Source organism: Maudiozyma barnettii, assembly GCF_903064755.1.
Source record: "Maudiozyma barnettii strain CLIB 1767 genome assembly, contig: KABA2_12, whole genome shotgun sequence".
NCBI lineage: Eukaryota > Fungi > Ascomycota > Saccharomycetes > Saccharomycetales > Saccharomycetaceae > Maudiozyma > Maudiozyma barnettii.
The window spans coordinates 321-22,005 of NW_024545249.1; the positions used below are offsets into that span (position 1 = coordinate 321).

The following is a 21,685-nucleotide window of genomic DNA, read 5'->3' on the forward strand; positions in this document are numbered from 1 at the left end:
CGATTTCTGAAGTCTCCAACCGAGCTTCATCTAAGGACAGCTCACCACGTGCTTCAATATCTTTACACAACCCGAGCAGCTGCTTTAATGTATCGCATGGGTTCTCCACTCAAAATGGATATATACTCAGATGCTTCATATGGTGCTACCGCAGATATCCCATACGCTACACGGGGGTACATAACGAAACTAGCCGGGGGTACTATCACATGGTGCTCTAAGAAAATAAAATCGACGGTTACTTTATCCTCAACAGAAGCTGAATACATTGCTGCAAGTGAAGCTGTGGCCGAAATGCAGTGGTTAATTAATCTAATGTCATATATGGATGTTAAAGCAGAAACACCGACATTATGGGTGGATAATCTACCCGCAATTCACATAGCTGAAAATCCAGTACACCATAGTCGGACAAAACACATACCCATAAAAATTCACCATATCAGAAAAGCTATTTCTGATGGACAGATTAAAATATCCCACATAGGTACAAAAGAACAATTAGCAGACATTGCTACAAAGACTCTAGTCAAACAACTTTTCGAACCTCTTAGGGACAAAATTTTAACTTGCAAAAGTATCTAACTTACGGGGGTATGTTGTTACCATAATAAGTATCGCTACTTAATATTCCCACAACACTATGCACAAAAGATGAGCAGTTTAACAACAGCAACTCTGTTTAACAAATAATAGTAATTAAAATATAACCGTCTGTTATATTTTTGTCTTCAATCATCTAAGATTACTAATACAACAGAAATATAAATAATTGGTTTCGTGGTCTAGTTGGTTATGGCATCTGCTTAACACGCAGAACGTCCCCAGTTCGATCCTGGGCGAAATCATTTTTAAATTTTTTATGTATTCTAAATCCGGGTAATTAACATGTTTTTTTTATAAATGACTTACTCCTAAGGTTGACTCAATATTGGTAAACGTTATCACTTAACCTTAAAAAGAAGTCATCCGCTGCTAAGAAACGTAAAATTGTTGTTTGCTTGTCTTAATGAACATTGTTGTTCTTATAATTATTGTGAATATTATATATATATATACTTATTATTAATATAACTCTAGCAGTTTGTCGTTTTGAGATTTTACAATTTTAACCTATATTATATTGTTATTGTTTTAGGGGAATAACAATAAAAAAAAATTTGGGATAAAAGTAAAATTATCGATAAAATGAAATGAAAGAGAGTAAAATGATAATTCATGGTGTTAAAATAGTGGATTGAAAATTAAATTAAAAAAAAGAACGTTAAAATACTAACTTTTAAGTTTCATTATCTATTTGAACTTCTTACCGAATAGGATCAATTGCAATTGATCGTACATGGAAATAACACCAGCACCTGCGACACCTCTTAAGATGTTAGCACCACAACCCTTGAATAGAGAACCGACACCTTCAGCAGCGACAATCTTTCTACAACAGTCGAAAGCACCATCGTACTTAACGGCTTGACCAGAAGTCATCATCATTCTTCTTCTAATGGTATCCAATGGGTAAGAACAAGTGGAGGCACCAGTAGTAACAACCCAACCCAATAGGAAAGAAGCCAAGAAAGAACCTTCTAGAGAACCAGTTAACAACAATGGTTTCAAAGTATCATATAGACCGAAGTATAGACCTCTGTAGACAACGATACCAACAACAGATGGCAAGAAACCTCTGTATAGACCGGCGAAACCATCAGACTTGATAGTCTTCTTGTAGACATCGACTAGACCGTTGAATTGTCTTTCACCACCTTTCTTGGAAGATTTAGAGTCAGCAGCCAATCTAGTTCTGGCGTAATCCAAAGAGTAAACAAATAGTAAAGAAAGACCACCAGCAGCACCACCAGAAGCTAAGTTACCAGCAAACCATTTAGCGTAACCTTCTTCTTTCTTGAAACCAAACATAGCCTTAATTTTATCCTTGAAAGCGAAATTCAAAGCTTGAGTTGGGAAATATCTGATAACATTAGCAGTGTTACCTCTCCAGAAAGAGATAATACCTTCTTGTTGAGCGGTTCTCTTGAAACAGTCGACAATACCACCGTATTTGACATCTAGAGTACCTTGTTTAATCATTTCATCTTGGTTTTGAATCAATAATTTAACTCTTTCAATTGGGGAAGCAGCAGTCTTTGCAACAGCGGCGGAAACACCACCCATCAGAAAATCGATGGCGAAGTTAGATTGTTTAATTTCAGTACTCATTTTTTAAAATATGTGTATGTGAGTATATTATGTTTGGTAATAACAATAGGAATATGATAGTAATGGGGTAAAAAGAAAAAGAAAAATTTAGAATTCGATCTTTTTTTATTGTAAGTATTTACTGTGTTGAAATAATATTAATAATAATAGAAAAAATTATAGGGGACAAAAATTATGCAGTTTTTCTTATTTTTATTAAATATTCACGAATATCAATGTGCTTTTATATATATACAAATCACTGAATTACTGATCTTAGAAAGGAATAGAATGTAAAAAAAGAGAAAGCAAGAGGTAATATATAAAAAGGAAAAATATAACTATTCAAAAAGCAAAAAAATAAATGGGAAACGAGAGAGAGAGAAAGAAATCATTGATTTATAAATGAGACAACCATTATCTTTATATACTAATTAAGTGGGACCATCTCGATGATGAATGGGAATGGAATGTTTTTTCTCTCTCTATTCAAATTAAAATAAAAATGGAATGAGTGAGGGGAGTGAAAAAGCATGAGAGAAATTTAGTACAGAATAACAAAAGATTAACAACAAGCCGAGCGAGACAGACAGAGACAGAGACAGAGATGGATAGATAGATAGATAGATATAATACCACTACTACTAATAATTTACGTGAGAATAGAGACAGAATAAGACGTTATAAACGTTAGATGCGATAGAGAGAGAGATGAACTACCCCATCGAATCATTAATTAGAGACTCACTTTAGTAAGAAAGAACTGTAGTAATCAAGTAGATATTATTCTATTGCTCATCTCTCTTCCTTTCATCGATCAATAATGTCTCTCTCTGTTTAACACTTTTGTTACCATATAGTGGTTGACTTGCAACGTGTTGACCAATGATATTGTAGTATCCCATGTCATGTAATAACACTATTTTGTATGTCCGTACATCTTTAGTATGTAGAGTTGTCCTTAATGCAAGCATGACCGACCAATGAACGTGCTGCTTTTTAATTTTTGCTACTATTACTGTACGAGTAATGTTCTACGCGTTTCATTATTGTGGCATAGAATAATGCAAGCAGAGAGCGAAGATAAAATAAGGGGAATTCGTATTTATACATGTATATACACGTCGTGGAGAGTGATAAGGGTCTCCCGCTTTTTTTAATTGATTCAAACTGATTTAAGTTTTATTTTGCCAGTTTCCCGTTTTCCGGCATTCGAATACTCGAGAATGATTGGCTACAGGTTTTCTCCAATATATATCTATATATCTATACAGACAGAGTGTGGTGCCACGACCGATATAAACGATTATTCTCTTTTTTGCTACCGCTCACGGACAACAGCTACTACAAGATCAACATCTCAAAAGAGAAACAGAGACAGGAAGTGGATGAACAACCGTTCATGTTAATATATTGTATGCTCGTATGGCTGTGTAACAACAAACCCCACCTTATTTCTTTTTTTTTCTGTTTCACGAATTTACTTTGCGTCCTTTAGATGGGTTGAAGTGCTTTCATCTTTGTTTTACAACTACAAGAATGAGAGTGATGAACCTTAACTACCTCATCGATGTTATTATATAGAATTATCATACCATGTAGTTGGAGACAAACAAACAGGACATGCTTTTCTGCTATAACCTCTCTAGAATCTTATCAGTAGTCCTCAAAACGAACGAAAAAAAGTCAATATTTCTTGAAATAATTTTGCCGGGACTGCGTTTTGAAACACCCACACATTGTACACATACATCCGTACACCCACAAAGTTGTACCAAATGTTTTTCCAAAATTTGAATTTGTTATATTTTTTCTAATAGAAACCGCGTTTGGTTACATATTTGTTTTGGAATTCAATGACGCTTTTTCTCTATCCACGCTGTGTGTCTCCCACTACGGAGATCAGGTAGTGCCAATGTAAGGAAGATAGGCCCCTCTTCTCCCAGTTACAGAGAGGGCTAACCATCCATACCATCTCATTGTGTAAGGAAAAAATTGTTTTTGTCAAAGAACCTACCTAATCCTCCTTTCAATAATCCCTTCTCTCTTCTAATTACCAACTAGGAAGTTAATGATTGTATAACCTCTTTACAGAACCATATATACAAAAGAATAATTGTAACTAGAAAAAGGTTAACATTGTAGTATTACTTAATTTTATTATTACTTTACACTTGAAGAATAAAAGAACTAGAACAATTAAAAGCAAAAATGTATGTGTTAGAAATGGATGAATGAATGGAAGAACGAAAATGAAATAAAGAGATAATTATAGATGTATATATTGGATGAGGTTTTTACAATTGGGACATAATATTTATTTTAATACTTAAATGACTTTTACAGTGAAGGCTTAAACTGGAATTTGAATATATAGAAAGACAGAGCAATAACTTATGAATAATTGAATACGTAAGAGAATTTTGCGAAATTATTATTATATTGAATATTAGAAGATGAACAATTAAGAAACGTTTCACGGTGGTTAACAACATGGAAAAATTATATTATTACTTTAAGTGATTATTTCAATGTAAGGAAGACGATTGTGATTATAATAATGTAAGGTCATGAATTTTTTTTATTTTTTTAACAGAAAGGAGAGAATATGTAATGGAAATATTGAACACTCCATTATCCTATCCTAATTTAATGTACAACTTCATTGCCTCTAACTATATCCTAATACCTGACTTTTCTTTCCCATTTTTTAATTTTTTTTTTTATTTGAATATTATTAACTAACAATCATTTGTTATTATTATTACCATTTATTTTCATATGAAAATAAATATATCAATTAAAATTGTGGTATTACTAATATACATATTTTTTGATACAGGGCTAACTTACGTACCCAAAAGAGACTTGCCGCTTCTGTTATCGGTGTTGGTAAGAGAAAGGTTTGGTTAGACCCAAACGAAACTTCTGAAATCGCCGAAGCTAACTCTAGACACGCCATCAGAAGATTGGTCAAGAACGGTACCATCGTCAGAAAGGCCGTCACTGTCCACTCCAAGTCCAGAACTAGAGCTTACACTCTAGCCAAGAGAGCTGGTCGTCACACTGGTTACGGTAAGAGAAAGGGTACTGCTGAAGCCCGTCTGCCATCTCAAGTCGTCTGGATCAGAAGACTAAGAGTCCTAAGAAGACTTTTGGCCAAGTACAGAGACGCTGGTAAGATCGACAAGCACCTATACCATGTTCTATACAAGGAAGCCAAGGGTAACGCTTTCAAGCACAAGAGAGCTCTAGTTGAACACATTATTCAAGCCAAGGCCGACACTCAACGTGAAAAGGCTCTTGCTACTGAAGCTGATGCTAGAAGAACCAAGAACAGAGCTGCTAGAGAAAGAAGAGCTCAAAGAGTTTCTGAAAAGAGAGAAGCTCTACTAAAGGAAGATGCTTAAATAAATTAATTACAATATTTTATTAATATAGATATTTAAAATTTTAGTTTTTGTTTACGTTTTAGAAGTATTACTCGATTAATTTCTTATGTTAATGGTGTTTTTACCATGAAAAGAATATAAATATATATAAAAAAAATGATTTCAATTTTTTTTTGATGACCTAGATATCTATATCGAGACTAATTATCAAATCGGCGGTACCTTCTTTAATATAAATCGAAGATTATTTAGAAATTACGTCAAATGAGTAAGATACATTTAACTCAACTATTTTATACTTTATAAAATTAAATTAACAGTTACAACTTTATTCCTTTTCAGAATAAACCTTCGATTTCATTCTTGTCATTGACTTCAACATTCATATAACCAGAATACGTAGACAAACCAGGAATAGTTTGAATCTCATTGGCCAATGCTTGAATATATCCACCACCTGTGGATAATCTCACATCTCTTATTGGGAATGTGAAATCAGAAGGAACACCCTTTAATTTGGCGTCATGAGATAAAGAATATTGAGTCTTGGCAACGCAGATCGGCAAATCCCCGAAACCTTGAGCTTTAATCATTTCCAGTTTCTTAGAAGCTTCCGGCGATATACTAATATCCTTACCGTTATATAATTCTTTCACGATGGTAGTCATCTTTTCTTCAAATGGTTGAGATAAATCATACAATGGTTTAAAATGAGATTCTTGTTCTGTAGCGTTAACAACAGCATGAGCTAAGTCAATAGCACCTTTACCACCATCTTCAAAATGCGTGGAAACAACGGCATCTAAAGCACCTGCAGCCTTTGAAGCTCTCTTGACAACCTCGATTTCGGCAACCGTATCAGTACCAAATTTATTGATTGCGACAACAACTGGAACACCATATTTTCTTACGTTTTCAATTTGTTTCACAAGGTTGCAAACACCATTTTCTACGAGATCAACATTTTCGTTTAAGTACTCCTCAGGTAAAGGTTGGCCTGGCTTAACATTTGGGGCTCCACCATGGGACTTCAAGGCTCTGATAGTGGAGACCAAGACCACAGCATTTGGAACTAAGCCAGATGCACGACATTTAATATCAAAGAATCTCTCACCACCCATCGTGAAATCGAAACCTGCTTCGGTAATAACATAACCTGGGGCCTTAATTGGTGTTTGTTTTGACGTACCAACCAATTTCAATGCAATAAGATCAGCAGATACAGAAGATGCACCAATAGAAATATTAGCAAACGGACCTGCATGGACGAATACAGGTGTCCCTTCTAGTGTTTGCATCATATTTGGTTTAATGGCATCTCTTAATAGAGCTGCTAATGCACCTGCACACCCAATATCTTCAGTGGTGACTGGTTTACCTTCTACATCAAAGGCAACCACCATCTTACCGATTCTTTCTCTCATATCCTTCATATCCTTGGAAAGAGCCAATATTGCCATTAATTCCGACGCAACAGTAATATCAAAACCAGTAACACGAGTATGTCCCTTCTCAGTGGCTGCCTCACCAATGGTTATTTTCCTTAGCATTCTATCATTCACATCAACAACTCTCTTAATTGAAATAGTATCTTGATCAATGTTTAATCTGGCAAACCTTTTAATTTCATCCGAAGTTAAATCATCTGGATTTTCCTTGTTGATACCTAATCTTTGTAATCTTCTCAACATAGATGGTGTGAATTTCCTCTTTCCCTTAGACTTTGGAACCAATCTATTATAAAATGTCAAATCATTCTTTTGGGTACTTTCATGGAATACTCTTGTATCAATAGCAGCAGCTAACAGATTGTTTGCAGCACCAATTGCATGAATATCACCTGTCAAGTGAAGATTGAATTCATCCATAGGAATTACTTGTGAGTAACCACCTCCTGCGGCTCCACCCTTAACACCGAATGTAGGGCCCATCGAAGGTTGACGCAAAGTAGCAATCGAAGGCTTACCTAGATGTGCAGTCAAAGCCTGTACTAAACCAACTGTCGTAGTAGATTTCCCTTCACCCAATGGTGTCGGAGTGATACCTGCCACAAGGACATACTTACCGTTGTCTCTATCTTTCAATCTTTCCAATACAGAATGAGAAACCTTAGCTTTATAAGAACCAAACAACTCCAATTCGTTAGGTAACAGACCCAATTCAGAACCCAATAAGGCTATATCCTTTGGTGTTTGTGCTTTGGCAATTTCAAAGTCAGATGGAATGTCCTTTTCAGTCTTCAATGGTAATCTACTAATATTCAATGGTGCGTCAGATCTAATCAATTGTTTTTTAGCAGCAAGAAGGGCATTATTCATCAATAACGAGACAGTCATTGGACCAACACCACCTGGAACAGGAGTAATAAAGGATGCTTTTTCCTTTGCTGATTCAAAATCGACGTCACCTACTAACCGGTTACCTGATTTCTTTGTTGGGTCCTTTATATAGTTGATACCAACATCTATTACTACAGCACCTTCCTTCAACCACTCGCCTTTAACATATAAAGGTTTCCCACATGCGGCAACTAGAATATCTGCCATACCAATTAAATTTTCGACATCCTTTGTTGCACTATGACATTGAATAACTGTTGCGTTCTCATTACGTAGCAAAGTTGCCACGGGGACACCTACAATATCTGACCTCCCTAATACAACGGCCAATTTACCTTTCATTTCAATCTTATGGTGATTCAATAATTTTATAATACCATGAGGAGTACATGGGATGAAGTATGGATTTCCATTCTTTTGAGTCAATTTACCAATATTAACAGTAGTTAAACCGTCAACATCCTTTTCTGGTGCAATTGTATTGGTGATTATATCTTCATTGAGATGTGAAGGTAATGGTAATTGGAGCATAATAGACTGAACATTTGGATCATTATTGATAGCAATAATTTTTTGTAATAATTCCGCCTGTGAAATATCACTAGGGAATTTTTCTGTATCAGAAATCAAATCACAAGCAACAGCTGCCTTTTGTTTCATTCTTACATACGTAGAAGAATCAGGTCTATCACCTACTTGAATTATTTTCAATGTAGGTTTAAAATTTGGATTTTGGGCCTTTAGTTTGTGGACCTCATCCTTAATTTGTTGTCTAATAAGTTTAGAATAATTTGTACCTGATAAAGTATGATATGGTGAGTATCGTCTCGCCATCTGAGTCAATGTATTTCTGCTACAATTGAGAACATAATGCCTTGATGATGTTAACATGATTGCTGTTGTTTCTTCCAAAGCAATTGCTTATCCTTATTAATATTACCTATATCTGGAATCTGTATGCCAAGCAAATTTCAAGTATCTAAAACCAATTCAATGTATTATAATAATTAAACCTAGCTCATCTCAGAGTTCACTTATATAAAAGTTTACTCTACATACCGTTTCTTTACCAGTATGTCCATATATAACCAATCTAGTTGTTCATCGATGGATCTATCTTTATGGGACCCAACACGAATTTTCCAGCCATTAAAATGTTTCAGCTTATATCAGCGGATTTGTACCGCCGCCACAGCTGTCTCTGTCTAATAAGCGGACAGAGTTAAAGAAAAGAAGAGATTTTACAGAGCCGCAGTAGAAGGAGTCAGACTTAGAATGTTTTTATTGTTCGTTTTGACATGGTTTGCATTGTTTAGATTTTTCGAATTTTCGAATTTTTGGTTGTCAACAGATTAACATTGACATGACGATTGTTTTAGGTTTAAGGAAGCGCCAGTAGACTTGTGACATGGTTTAAGAAGTGAATTGTATACAATGAAAATATATGATTAATGTTTTTAGTTTATTTTTCATAAAAGTTTTATACATATACGTATTTTGTATGTAATAAAGAACCTATACAAAAAAAAAAAATAAGAAATCAATAATGACAAAATTGTTAGCATAAGGGTATAATAATTACACTTCTTGCTTCATAAGGTAACACATATGAATTTTTTGTCTTCTTGTTCTTTTCCCTCTTTTGGAAAAGTTGGATGATGATTTATATATAAATAACCTTGATAAATTTATTCTTATTCCCGCTTCGTTCTATGTTTCATCCCATAACTTTGAGAAGCAAGTGCAAAATAACCGACATGACAAAAGTTTTACTGTCATTCTCGTTATGTTATCCTTTGCATGTAGTTACTACTCAAATTCTTGACTACCATTAGGAAATTGTTCAAAAGGAAGATCATTGTATGGAATAGATAGATTGGAACGGAAAGGCCCATTCGGATAAGTATTGGAAGAAGGAATATAGGCATGACGTGGATAATAATACACAGATGATGAAGGTACACCTTGTTGGACACCCGCTTGAGAACCAGCCTGTTGCGGATATGAAGCAAATGTAGCTTGGGGTGACATTTTGGATAGCGTAAGCCCTTGTTGTGATTGAGCTTGTGATAATTGCTGCTGCTGCTGCTGCTGCTGCTGCTGCTGCTGAGTTAAAGGAACTACGTATTGACCAGGGTATAATGTGAGAGGTTGTGTTGGTTGTTGTGATTGTAAATAAGGTGATACTGTGTCCTGTTGGAATGGCATAGAATTACCAGAAATTGAACTTTGCAATTGCGAGGACATTTGCTCTTGTACTTGCGACTGAGGCACCATATAGAGCGAGAGGGGTGGTTCCTTTGATGTACCCCAATCCTTTGGTCTTAAATTTAAATCTTCTTGTGAAAATGGTACTCTATCATAAAACGAACTGTTACTAACGGACCTGTTTCCTATACTAGGGAGATCAACGTTCACATTTGTTTTAGATTTCCTATTGAGCTCTTCTATGAGTTTCCTTTGCTCAGCTTTAACTCTTTCAGCATTTTTTATCACTGCTTCTGAATTTATACGAGAACTTAAACTTCCATTGGATTCACGCTTTTCATCTTCTATACTTACACCCATAGTCGGATCGTTTTTAGTACCCTGAATATCTTTTAAAAAAGATGTATATGAATCATCTTCTATCCTAGCTGGAACACATTTATAACTTTTCATATTTTCATAAAGAGACTTTGCATAATCTAATGGGGTAACCGGATAATTATTCATTGTATGGAATTGTTGTGGCTCTGAAGTTTTATAATTTTGAGTAATTTGTTTTGTCGTAGAACCAGGCACACTCTTTCGCGTTATTAAATTTGGATAATTCAATAAAGCTTGACTATCTGTAGGGTATGGTACCTGTGGAACAATACCATCTGAATTCTTGATTTGGTTGGTTCTAGTTACGGTCTGTGAAGCTTGTGGATTCACAGAAATATAATCGTAGCCGTTTGAAGATAGTTTCAACTTACTTAGTATTGTTTCAAATGTCTCGTAAAATAACTTTGTAGATTCTTCTGTTTGTTGTGCACCTTCTTCAATTAACGTCAACAATTCTTGGTCCATTTCTGTCAGTTGTATATTATTTGAAATCTTATTTAAAATAGCTTTCTTCCATACTTGGATATGCGACGAGATTTGTTTCTTTGTCCTGAATTCACCAGTATAATATTTAATGTATAATGAGATCAACTCATTTCTACCATAATTATTATCCCTTAACTTTATCTTTGAAGTACCATTCTTCATCACGAGTCGAAGTGCTTTAATAAATATTTCTTCCACGTTGTTAGACCATTTGTCATATCCATCTTTCAAATAGAGGGCATTTGGGTGATTAGGGTGTGGGTTCATATAAGATATAGGCGACGATATTTTATTTTTGGGAGATTTGATAACATTAGAAGTTGGTACTGTCGGCTTATCACTTAACGTGCCATCTATTCGGGATTTTGGTTCTTCAGATACTTTCTGTTTCTTTGAGTCATTAAAGGCATTTAATTGTAATGCATTAGAGTTTGATGTTTTCCCTGAGTTTAATAATTGAATATCATCTAATTCGTTTATATCCTTTTCTGTCTTAATAGTAGATAAAGTGGTGCCCATCAACAAATTTTGTCTATTTTCTTTACTTTTCATTTCATCAGAGAATATATCTAGTAGTTGAAGATTTTGTGGAGAGTCTGTATTATTAACATAAACGTCAAATACTCTAGATTGGGTCGGATTTATACTAGAAGATCTCGATGAGCAAACATCAAAGTACTTCCGTTTCCGCAAGTTTACATTGCTCTCAGAGTCTATTAACTGCTCACTATTTTCGTGTGACATGGTGTTGCCCAGTATAATAATTCTTTAGTTCTTCCTAGCTTTCTTTTATCTGTATATCTTTGATATTTATTCCTCCAGGTCTGTAATGAGTCTCTTGCTTTGAGTTGTTTTCCTAATAAAGAGAGGAACACGAAAGGTTGTAAACAACTGTTCGATGTATAACAACAATGAATGTCCTGAACTCCAGATTATTGGTGACTATAAAGGAACGCTATTCTTCGGCAGGTATTTATTGTATTTCCGATATATGGACTATTTCGAAAACAAACTTCTGAAATGTTTTTTCCCTTTGTTTGCCTTTCTTGGCGACTGAGAAAATGAGATTCTGCTTTAGTAAGGCAAATATTAGAAAAGCAAAAAAAAGGATTATGTCAGACAAAAGAATAAAATTAAATTAAATTAAATTAAACTAAAATATTTTTTGGGTATTGAGAGAAACAAAACTATTTTATTCTGTTTTTATGTTTGTTGGATATTATTTTCTAATTAGTGCTTTCAGTTTTTAAGTTAGACTATGATTTGTTTCAATCGTATGACAATGTAAATTCACACATACGTATATATATATATGACTATTTTTTTCTTTTTGTCAAATCACAACCTTCTTGATACTTCAGAAAACAAAAATATTAATTTGATATAGGTGTAGTTGTAGTTAGAGTAGTGCAAATATTAATAGGTACAAATATAATAATAAGAGATGAGGGGTCGAAAAAAGGAAAAAAGAACTTTGCACTTTTGGAAGGTTTTGGAAAAGGAGAAAAATATTTTATTCTTTTCTATTTTATAATAAAAAAAAAAGTTTAATTTTAAAAAATACGAAAAGAAGATAATTTTGGAATACTGAGAAGTAAATTTATCTGTTGGTTGGAGCAAATAATTCTGACAAGTACACCAGCTGCTAAGGACTTCAGTAAATAATACTCGTAGTAAAAGAAGATTATAAAATAATACAATAAGAAAAAATATATTTAACAAAGGAGAATAATTAAAGAAATAAGAAAATGAATCATTACAATAGATCAGAGTCAATGGTTACAGGATAGCTGCACCAAAAAAATGTCTTACTTGTTTCATTTAAAATCTGGTCACTATAAGAAAAGCAATGCTACACTGTTTCGAACGGGATTAAAAACTAACACTAGTTAATATCTAAATACAGCTATAAAGTTTATCACAGGAGGATAGGTTAATGTATACTACCTTTAGAGGCTATATAGAGAAATTAAGGAGACTGGGGAAAACAAGAGATATAAACGGATAAACAGGACAACAATGGGGACAAAAATGGACTTTGAAGAAATCAAAGTTATAGTAGATGTAAACAAATAATGTCTAGATATTAAACTATATATTTGAAATAGGGACGTTTATTTGATGCAGTAAACCGAAATATATATCGTATAGATCGTCTGCGATTAACTAATAGCAATGTAGCACCTCGTATTGAGGTTAATAAAAAAACTATTGTTTTTATAGATACCTTTAGTTCATATTAGAGAGGGATAGAGAAGATGAAAGAAAGTTTACTGAAAACAAGACTCTGTTTGTCCGAAGGAATAGTCATCGAGGGGAAGTAACCGTTGGAAGAGGAATAAGGAAATTAGTAAGTTCTTTACAAATGAATAAATATGATATAATGAAACAATAGAATCCGAGTATCAATTAGATGGGAAAAAAAGTCATGCTATAGGATTGAATAATAGAAATTAAACCATACCCCTTCTTTTCTCTACGTTATTTAAACCTTAAAAGAATGTTATGGTTGTTGATAAACAAAAAAGAAAAGATAAAGTTTAGAGCTCATATATATTTTTACTATCTTATTAATTCACATGTGAATAAATAAGATTTCATTCATCAAGAGAGTTTAATGTTAAACTGTTGTCAATGATATTCTCAACAATCATACATATTTCTGTAAGATTAAAATAGTTAATTATTAAATTTTAAAATGTTAACTTCTTTTTGATGCATTTATGCAATATACACTTTTCACCAGTGCGGGAAATAAATGTAAATCAAAGTTTTTTCTTTCACCGAAATTAAAATTCCTTTAAGAAATTCCGCAGTTATGCGAATAATTAATTTTGAAAACTCACTCATCCAGAAGTAGAAATACAAACCCTTGAAAAGGTAATCAGAATAAAGTTTAAAAAAGTTTAAAAGAATAGAAATCCAGAGAAAACGAAAACTGAATGCTAAAGCTATTATAATAATCAGTATTATTATAATAATATATTGAAAATTTAAATTGTAAAACTTCTTTATCCCCTTTTATTTATTAATTGTTTAACTATGGATAGATAGATGGTGATAATGTTATGTCTTCATAGAAGTATCGTGCTTTATTCTTTTTGTCAAGAAGTCAATACAAAATAAATTGATATACCTGCGATATGTATCAACGATATTACTTCGTTTATAAATATTAAAAACACGCAGAAGATGATTGTGAATTTATTAAGTATATAGTAAATTATTAAATTAGAGGTTGTTATCATGCAGTTTATAATTTAATATATCCCTAAAAGGCTCCCCTTTGTTAGGCTTTAGGTACCCTTTACTTTTCACTGATTTATCGAACTTTAATAAAACTTAAGATATATGGAGTAATATTGGTGCACAACATTTTAACAATGAAACTTTATATTTTATCTTATTGTGTGAACTGGATTGAACTAAGCTTCTTTTTTTTATGTCTTTTTATTTTTACAACACAAAAACTTGAATAATTTCAAGCAATCAAAGTCTGTTTCTATTTGTTGAAATTGCCTTAAGGTCAGGTCAAAGTTTTCAAGTGATGATTAGAAAATTGTACTAGAGGTTATCTGACAAAAACTTAAAAATCAGGACATGACTGCGTTATTTTATAAAATTTTGCGGGGCATTTTTTTTACCTCTCTTTTACTGGATCAAACTGAAGCGTAATATTTGTTTCAAAAACGGCACATCAATGATATACATTACTCCACATAACATATAGGTTTCACTTTTCGTACTTGTAGCAGTTTTCATTTTAGAAAGCCCATCTGGTCAGCTCTCCTTCATATATGGGTTTTGAATGTAAACGAAGAGGATCACTGTGTAGAATTGTCACAATGTGTCCAAACACATCTTGTACTCATCTAAATGTCATATAAATAAAATACACAAGTACACAAATACTATTGGCTAACTATTTTAGGCTTAGTTGCTTAGAAATATATGCTAGATAATTCCCTCTGTATTTGGTATTACTTTTAATCGGGTATTTTTAAGTGCATTACATCACATTTTGAAAAAATTCGCTATCAGTACTAAAAAGAAAGGGGGGTCATATATTTACTATTTTTGTAAATTAAGTCAGGTCTTGATCCAGCAAGAAATATGAAGACCCCAGCTTTATTAATTTAATTTCCTTCTTTTAGTCTGATGACTATTTTCAACTGTTAAAATTTATAAAAGTATCTACAGCACATTCTGAGATGTGTCTAAAATTAAAGTTTTTTATTTATTTATGGTACGCTCTTTTCTGAAGCTGAGTCAGCCACAACAGAGAAAAGTAACATCACAAAAACCACATGGGATAATGGGAAGGTCTAAAATAGGATAAATGAACAATGGTAACAAAAATGGTGCGTATGCTTCTATTAGATATTGTTAGTTATTTTCGTAATTTGCTATCTATTGATTTCACAATGGTTGTCCCGGCTATGTGGGTTATTATTACACTACCAGGTCCTCCAGGAAACAATAACCTTATTTATTATAGTTAATCCAAGTTAATCCAAGTTAATTATATTTAAGCTTTATTTCAAGGTAGCTTTTTTTTTAACTTTAGAGTTGTAACAGAGCAAGACAACTTATGTAGAACATTAAGATATATAGTTTACAAATTTCACAGTACTATAACCTTAAGAAACATACACAGAACGTGGAATGACAAAAACCCTTCATTACTCTGAAATGATAAGCAATACCCTATAATCTTGCTTAATATATGTACTGGGATATAAGAGAACAAAGAGTTTCCACAGATTCTTCCGAAGAAATGTTGCAAATCAGTATTCACAGGTTGCTGTTTTTTCTACATGAGGTCAAGAATGAACAGATACAGTTTTTTTTGTCTTAATGGAATTATTTTCCTAGAAATTACTTTACTCCCGTCTTTTCCAATCTTTTAGAATATCTCTAATTGTTTACCAGAGTTTTTGTATTATCAATTAAAAATATTCAAACATGTTTTGTCCAACCGAAAACTGATAAGATAACTGTTCAACTAATTTTATTATTGTGATATAATTTAGTTACATTCTTTGTACATGAACCATCATCGTAAACAATAATTCCGTTGTTATTGCTGAACTTACCATTTAAGTCCATAATGTATTTCAATAAAAGAGGGGTATGCTATATTGTTTTAATACATAGCAATTAAAAGAAAATTGCTTGTCAAAAACTAAGGACTTTTACATACAGAATGTCATACCCAAAAGGGAACTTAATTAGTCATATACTGTTACTTTTCCATCTAAAATGGTTAATGTTAATATTATATTGTTAATGTACAGTGAAAAATGTAGGTGTGATATATATATTGTTTTACTCTACTGAAAAGATGCCAATTCTTAATCAGATTCCATGTATTTGGCATAATCATCTGCCGATGCGAATAGTGGTAATTCCTTCATCTTTTGCTTCTTTCTCTTCTTCTTCGCTTTCTCGCTATCATCAGTATCATCTGAAGAACGTTTATTTGGAGTTTCATCCTTTTCATCAGCAAAACTATAGAACTCTTCTTCGTTCTCACCGCCATCAGACTGTTCTGATTCCGGTAAAGTCTGGAGTTCAATAGGTTCATTGTCACTTTCATCTTCAACATTCGAATCATTCATAGCTCCTTCTAGGTCGTTATCAGAATCAGAATCACTCATAGACCCTAAGTCATCATCGTCAAAACCAATATCATCCTCGCTATCATCTTCAACCTCCGGTCTAGATTTGACTAAAGCATTCCAAATTTCGTCTTCATCCATTTCGTCATCTTCATCAAACTTGTCTGAGGTAGTACCCTTCTGTTTCTTGACTGCACTCTTTTTGGTAGAGAAATATTGGTAGAAGAACTTGTCCTCTGGTTTAATATCCTCCATCTTCTTGTCAAGCCAGTTTTCGGTGTTTACTGGAGCGTTTTCAGGACTAATATCTGAAGCTTTTACTAATAATGCATCATTAATTTTGGAACCACCAAATAGGGGTTGCATAATAGAGCTACCTCTATTTATTGGTTTTTGTTTGGCATTTCTATAGACAAATCTATCAAGGAAGTGGGTCAATGTGAATAAACCAAGGTCTGGCTTTGTAATATCTGTTGTACTATTTTCGACAAATGCATTAGAGTAAGTTTGAACGGTTGGATGGAAATGGTTTAAAAAGTAAGTAATTTCCCATAGTGAAGATTTATCCGCGTTAGCAAATCTTGGGTCACGCTTACGACTATCATAAATATTCTTTGTCTTGTCATCAGTCTTGTCTTCATTATCACTTAAATATTCATCGTCCATTGGGGAATTGGTTAATAGGTTTCTGATTTGAGGAACCATTTTAGTTAGTTGTATCAAAAGGTATAAGAAACCAGTGGTGGTTCCAATATTTAGCCAATGTGCTGAAACTTGTAAAATTCTCTTCACAAAGGCTTCGACACGAGCAACGTTGCTTGCATCTTGTTTCAAAGATTTGAACAACAAATTTAAGAAGATACCTTGTTTGGAGGAGTTCAATAATCTTTGATCTAATAGAGCTTCATAAAGAGTTCTGTAATATCTGTCATTATTTAATTTAGCTTTAACGGTGACTTGATTGATCAAGACTAAAGCTTGGACAGATGTGTTAAAGTTTGCAGAATGGGTAATCCTGAAAAGAGTTTCTAAATGGGATTCATACACAGATGCTGGTAATTGTGCAAATGGGAAAGCACGATTAATACCAGTCAATAGAGCACTAAACAATTTTGAGTTCTTTTCATTCAGAACTTCTGCATCAGTTTTCTCCATCTTAACTGATTTTCCACCATTCTTCCCTCTTTTGAAGTTCTTTTTTCTTTTCTTTTCGTAGCCTTTAGCTTCACTTTTGACCTCTACGTCGTCAGTTTGTTCTTTATCGTTACTGATTAAGAATTTACTGAACAAAGTGAAATAAGTCTTAATCAATTTGTTAGCAAGATCATCATCCGATCTTTTCAAAATCGTTTGGTTCAACGTGATGACAGAGTAATAGATAGCATGATAATCCGCATTAGGTCTCAATGCAATGTCGACAATGGCATCAATGATCACACTTTTCATATTTGGATGGGCTTGTTCCAAAGATAATAACAAGTATGAGGTCTTTGAGGATACTTTAGAGTCGATATCACCTAACTTGTTAACACCTAATCTTAATAAATTGAATTCTTGTTCTGGTTTTTTAGTGATCATGTCAAAGACATGAGTTAAAGTTTGAGATCTAACGTGAATAATTGGATCGTGAGAGATCTTTTCAAGTACTTCTAAGATTCCAAAGAAGAACTTCTTTAAGTAATCTTCAAAATAGAAGATTGCCAAAGTACGTTTATTTAACATCATTGATAAACCAGGTTGATTCTTAAAATATCTTAATTTTCTATCTGGTAAAAGACCACTTAGGAACAAATCCTTCAATGCATTAATACTTTGTAACTGAGAGTTTCTTGATTTCTTGTTACAATAAGAAAATAAAGTATCCAATGATTTCATGTTATGTATTGGAGATTCCTGAATCAATAAAGTTAAAGCAGAAATTTTATCACTCAAAGTACCATCTGATAGCATTTGAGACATAAACTTTCTTTGAGAGGATTCCTTAGTAAATTCATCATAAAATAATTGATTTTCTGATTCTAAAGCTAATTTTCCTCTTTCTAATAGACTCTCAAGTTTATCCTTAGACATGAATGTATCGACGTTCCTTTTAATATTTTCAGTCACTTGAGGATCTAATGGAACATCATACCATGCAGTATCGATTGGGATCAATAATTTATCAGTGTTTAACATTGTAGTTTGGGAAACAAATCCACTGTTTTGTTTATCTTTCGAAACCTCAGTTTCTACATCGGATTCCTCTTGTTCAGCACTTTCCTCTTGTTCTGGTTCTTCTTCTTCAGAACTTTGTTCTTGCTCTTGCTCTTGCTCTTGTTCTTGCTCTTCTTCGTCAACGTCTTCAGAACTAAGTTCTTCTTCTTCATCCTTAGAAGCAATTTCTTCATTGAATCCAATATCCTTAACGAACTTCTTCAAATCTTCCTTCAAATCAGGTTCGGCGTCATCTCCCGAAAACTCCTGTTCGCTAGCCTCTGCCTCATTATCAGCCTTCACATTCTTAACCAGTTTCAGATCGTCCTCGGTGGCACCCAAAGCCATGGCTTCACGACGCAATACAATGTCGTCCTCATCAGTGGACACTTTCTTAGGTTTCTTCTTATTTAACTTGGAAGATATCTTGTCTCTCAAAGAGGACAGATTTAAACTTTCCTCAGCGCTCATCGTCAGATATTTTGTGGGAATAGTAAATATATATATATATATATATATGATAGATGTACACTGCCTGGAGAACTGATGAGTAAAATAACCTCTATATAATTGTAGTGATCAGTGTGACTTAGCTTAATGTATAGATATATATATATTACGTACTGAAAATTTTCACCTCATCGCATCGCTCTTAGTTTTCCGCTTCGTCGTAATAGCACACACCAACGAAAATTTTTCTTGTGAGGGAATCCGAGCTCATTGAAGAAATTAACAAAATCTGGCTTGTTTTTCTTTGGGTTATAAGCGGCAAAGTAGAAAAGAAGATGGGTCGTGAGGGTAACAAGCTCACGACCAACGATTCGACACTGCCAGCATCTACTTCTGGAGTGCTGATAACATCCGACTTGGGATCAAACGAACGGCGTCTATAGTAACGGTCATGAAACTACAGAGACCACATCAAGTAGGGCGGTCGTACAACATGACACGACACAACGGAGAACCGGTTACTCTTAGCTGTATATGTCTCACATCTGAGAGACCATAAACGCACATATGCGTGTGTGTGTGAGTGTGTGCAAGCAATGACTTCTTGGCCCAATGAGTTCCTCTCTTATGCAGAACATCTGTTGCTTGCTGTCCCTCGCTCCCTCTCCCAAAAATGCCCTAGTATTAGCATTTATGGTTAGGGTTTTCCTCTACCCTCGAAACCTCTCTGCCCTCCCCCCCCCCACCGCCGCCACTGAAAAAACTCGCGCGGAGTATTATTGTACCGTGGGGGCCAGCAATTGTGGCAGCGGGGAGGCGTTGAAAACTGTTGGTGTAGTTTCTTTTCCTTCGGTGTCGTTCCGTCTCGCTCCCCTTTTGCGATATTGATTTGATTATATAATAATTATATAAAGAGAGAAAGTGTGAAAACAAGGCAAATTTTCAACTAGTTACTTCTTATTAGTAATATTGCTATCGCAACCTCTGTCGAATACATTTCATATAGATATATACACAGACATACATACGAAGCCATACCATTTATAATGTCTGGAAAAAGAATATCCAAAGAACTTAACGATCTGTCTAAGGAACCTATAAGTTCATTCTCAGCAGGCCCCGTAGGCGACGATCTCTACCATTGGCAAGCATCCATCATGGGGCCTCCAGACTCGCCATATGCAGGTGGTGTATTCTTTCTGACCATTAACTTCCCAACAGACTATCCTTTCAAGCCACCAAAGATCGCATTCACCACAAAGATATATCATCCAAATATCAATGCTAATGGTAATATTTGTCTGGATATATTGAAGGATCAATGGTCTCCTGCATTGACGCTTTCGAAAGTCTTGCTGTCCATCTGTTCATTATTGACGGATGCGAATCCGGATGATCCTTTGGTTCCAGAGATTGCTCATTTATACAAGACCGATAGATCTAAATATGAAACTACCGCAAAGGAATGGACTAAGAAATATGCTGTATGAATAAAAAGAGAAAAGTCACAGACATATACTATATATATACATGTTAGATATGCATTTTCAATAAAAACTTAAAAGTCTTTATATATAATCTTTATGTTATTTGTATATATAATATCATTGTATTATCTTTTTTTATTTATCATATGAACAGACTCTTCTTTTCATCAAGCTACCTTGTTATAAGTATCGGTCTGTTTGGTTTCTGAGGTTTGATACTGTTGAAACAGATGACATTTCGATATAGTTGTTGTTGTTGTTGTTGGGTTGAATATCAAAGAGATCGAACCTCGGCGGTTCATGTTCATTTGGGAACATTCCTACAGGTACAAAAAATATATATTTAAAAAAATAATCTCCGCGACGGGGAATTGAACCCCGATCTGGCACGCGACAAGCGCCCATTCTGACCATTAAACTATCACGGATTGCAATTATTAAAAAATATTTTAAAATCTGCATTTTTCAATTAATCATAATATCAGTTTTAAATTGTATGATCTTAAAGAATGTATATTTTTAGGCATTTTATTCAATAGTAAATATACATTATTTTAATATAAATAGAATTAAACATTTTGGTAAAACAAAAACGTTTATTTATTATAGCCTATATATATGTTTCAGGAGATATTTTGTAGATTTTATTATAACCTTATGTGTATCAGTTACATGATTTTAAAAAGGAGAAGAGGTCAAAATATTTTTTTTATTTCAAAAATAATACAATAGTAAGCATTATGTGATTTTGCTTGAAAACTTTTATCAACAGGAAATTCAAATATTTCCAAATAAAAACCATAATCAATCTCATGAAAGTATTCTTCCAAAGAGGGTAAGTATATGAGTTCATATGCTCTAAGCTGCATTTATTGTTATATTCTTGAGTTTTGTTCTTTCGGCTTCTACTTTTGTTGGGACCAAAAAAAAGGAATATT

At 33.7% G+C, this 21,685-nt stretch overlaps 6 protein-coding genes and 2 non-coding genes across 8 annotated transcripts; 3 read left to right on the forward strand and 5 right to left on the reverse strand.

Moving 5' to 3' along the window:
• The first annotated feature begins 774 nt into the window (after nt 1–774).
• Nucleotides 775–848, forward strand: KABA2_12S00132. Its single transcript has one exon. It is a non-coding gene; the product is annotated as a tRNA-Val (tRNA).
• Nucleotides 849–1,293: 445 nt separating this feature from the next.
• AAC3 (ADP/ATP carrier protein AAC3) lies at nt 1,294–2,211 on the reverse strand (the record flags this gene model as incomplete). The annotated part of the gene is made up of 1 exon (XM_041552743.1): nt 1,294–2,211. The coding sequence occupies one exon, from the start codon at nt 2,209–2,211 to the stop codon at nt 1,294–1,296; it is 918 nt and encodes a 305-aa protein (XP_041408677.1).
• A 2,190-nt stretch (nt 2,212–4,401) lies between these two features.
• Nucleotides 4,402–5,600, forward strand: RPL19A (60S ribosomal protein eL19; the record flags this gene model as incomplete). Its single annotated transcript, XM_041552744.1, has 2 exons — nt 4,402–4,403; nt 5,033–5,600. Coding segments are annotated over 2 exons (570 nt in total).
• A 320-nt stretch (nt 5,601–5,920) lies between these two features.
• On the reverse strand, nt 5,921–8,812 carry MIS1 (trifunctional formate-tetrahydrofolate ligase/methenyltetrahydrofolate cyclohydrolase/methylenetetrahydrofolate dehydrogenase MIS1; the record flags this gene model as incomplete). Its single annotated transcript, XM_041552745.1, has 1 exon — nt 5,921–8,812. The coding sequence occupies one exon, from the start codon at nt 8,810–8,812 to the stop codon at nt 5,921–5,923; it is 2,892 nt and encodes a 963-aa protein (XP_041408679.1).
• Nucleotides 8,813–9,730: 918 nt separating this feature from the next.
• TEC1 (Tec1p) lies at nt 9,731–11,740 on the reverse strand (the record flags this gene model as incomplete). The annotated part of the gene is made up of 1 exon (XM_041552746.1): nt 9,731–11,740. The coding sequence occupies one exon, from the start codon at nt 11,738–11,740 to the stop codon at nt 9,731–9,733; it is 2,010 nt and encodes a 669-aa protein (XP_041408680.1).
• Nucleotides 11,741–16,350: 4,610 nt separating this feature from the next.
• Nucleotides 16,351–19,281, reverse strand: MAK21 (RNA-binding ribosome biosynthesis protein MAK21; the record flags this gene model as incomplete). The annotated part of the gene is made up of 1 exon (XM_041552747.1): nt 16,351–19,281. The coding sequence occupies one exon, from the start codon at nt 19,279–19,281 to the stop codon at nt 16,351–16,353; it is 2,931 nt and encodes a 976-aa protein (XP_041408681.1).
• Nucleotides 19,282–20,306: 1,025 nt separating this feature from the next.
• KABA2_12S00264 (uncharacterized protein) lies at nt 20,307–20,750 on the forward strand (the record flags this gene model as incomplete). Its single annotated transcript, XM_041552748.1, has 1 exon — nt 20,307–20,750. The coding sequence occupies one exon, from the start codon at nt 20,307–20,309 to the stop codon at nt 20,748–20,750; it is 444 nt and encodes a 147-aa protein (XP_041408682.1).
• A 353-nt stretch (nt 20,751–21,103) lies between these two features.
• KABA2_12S00286 lies at nt 21,104–21,175 on the reverse strand. The gene has a single exon. It is a non-coding gene; the product is annotated as a tRNA-Asp (tRNA).
• Between the last annotated feature and the right edge of the window lie 510 nt (nt 21,176–21,685).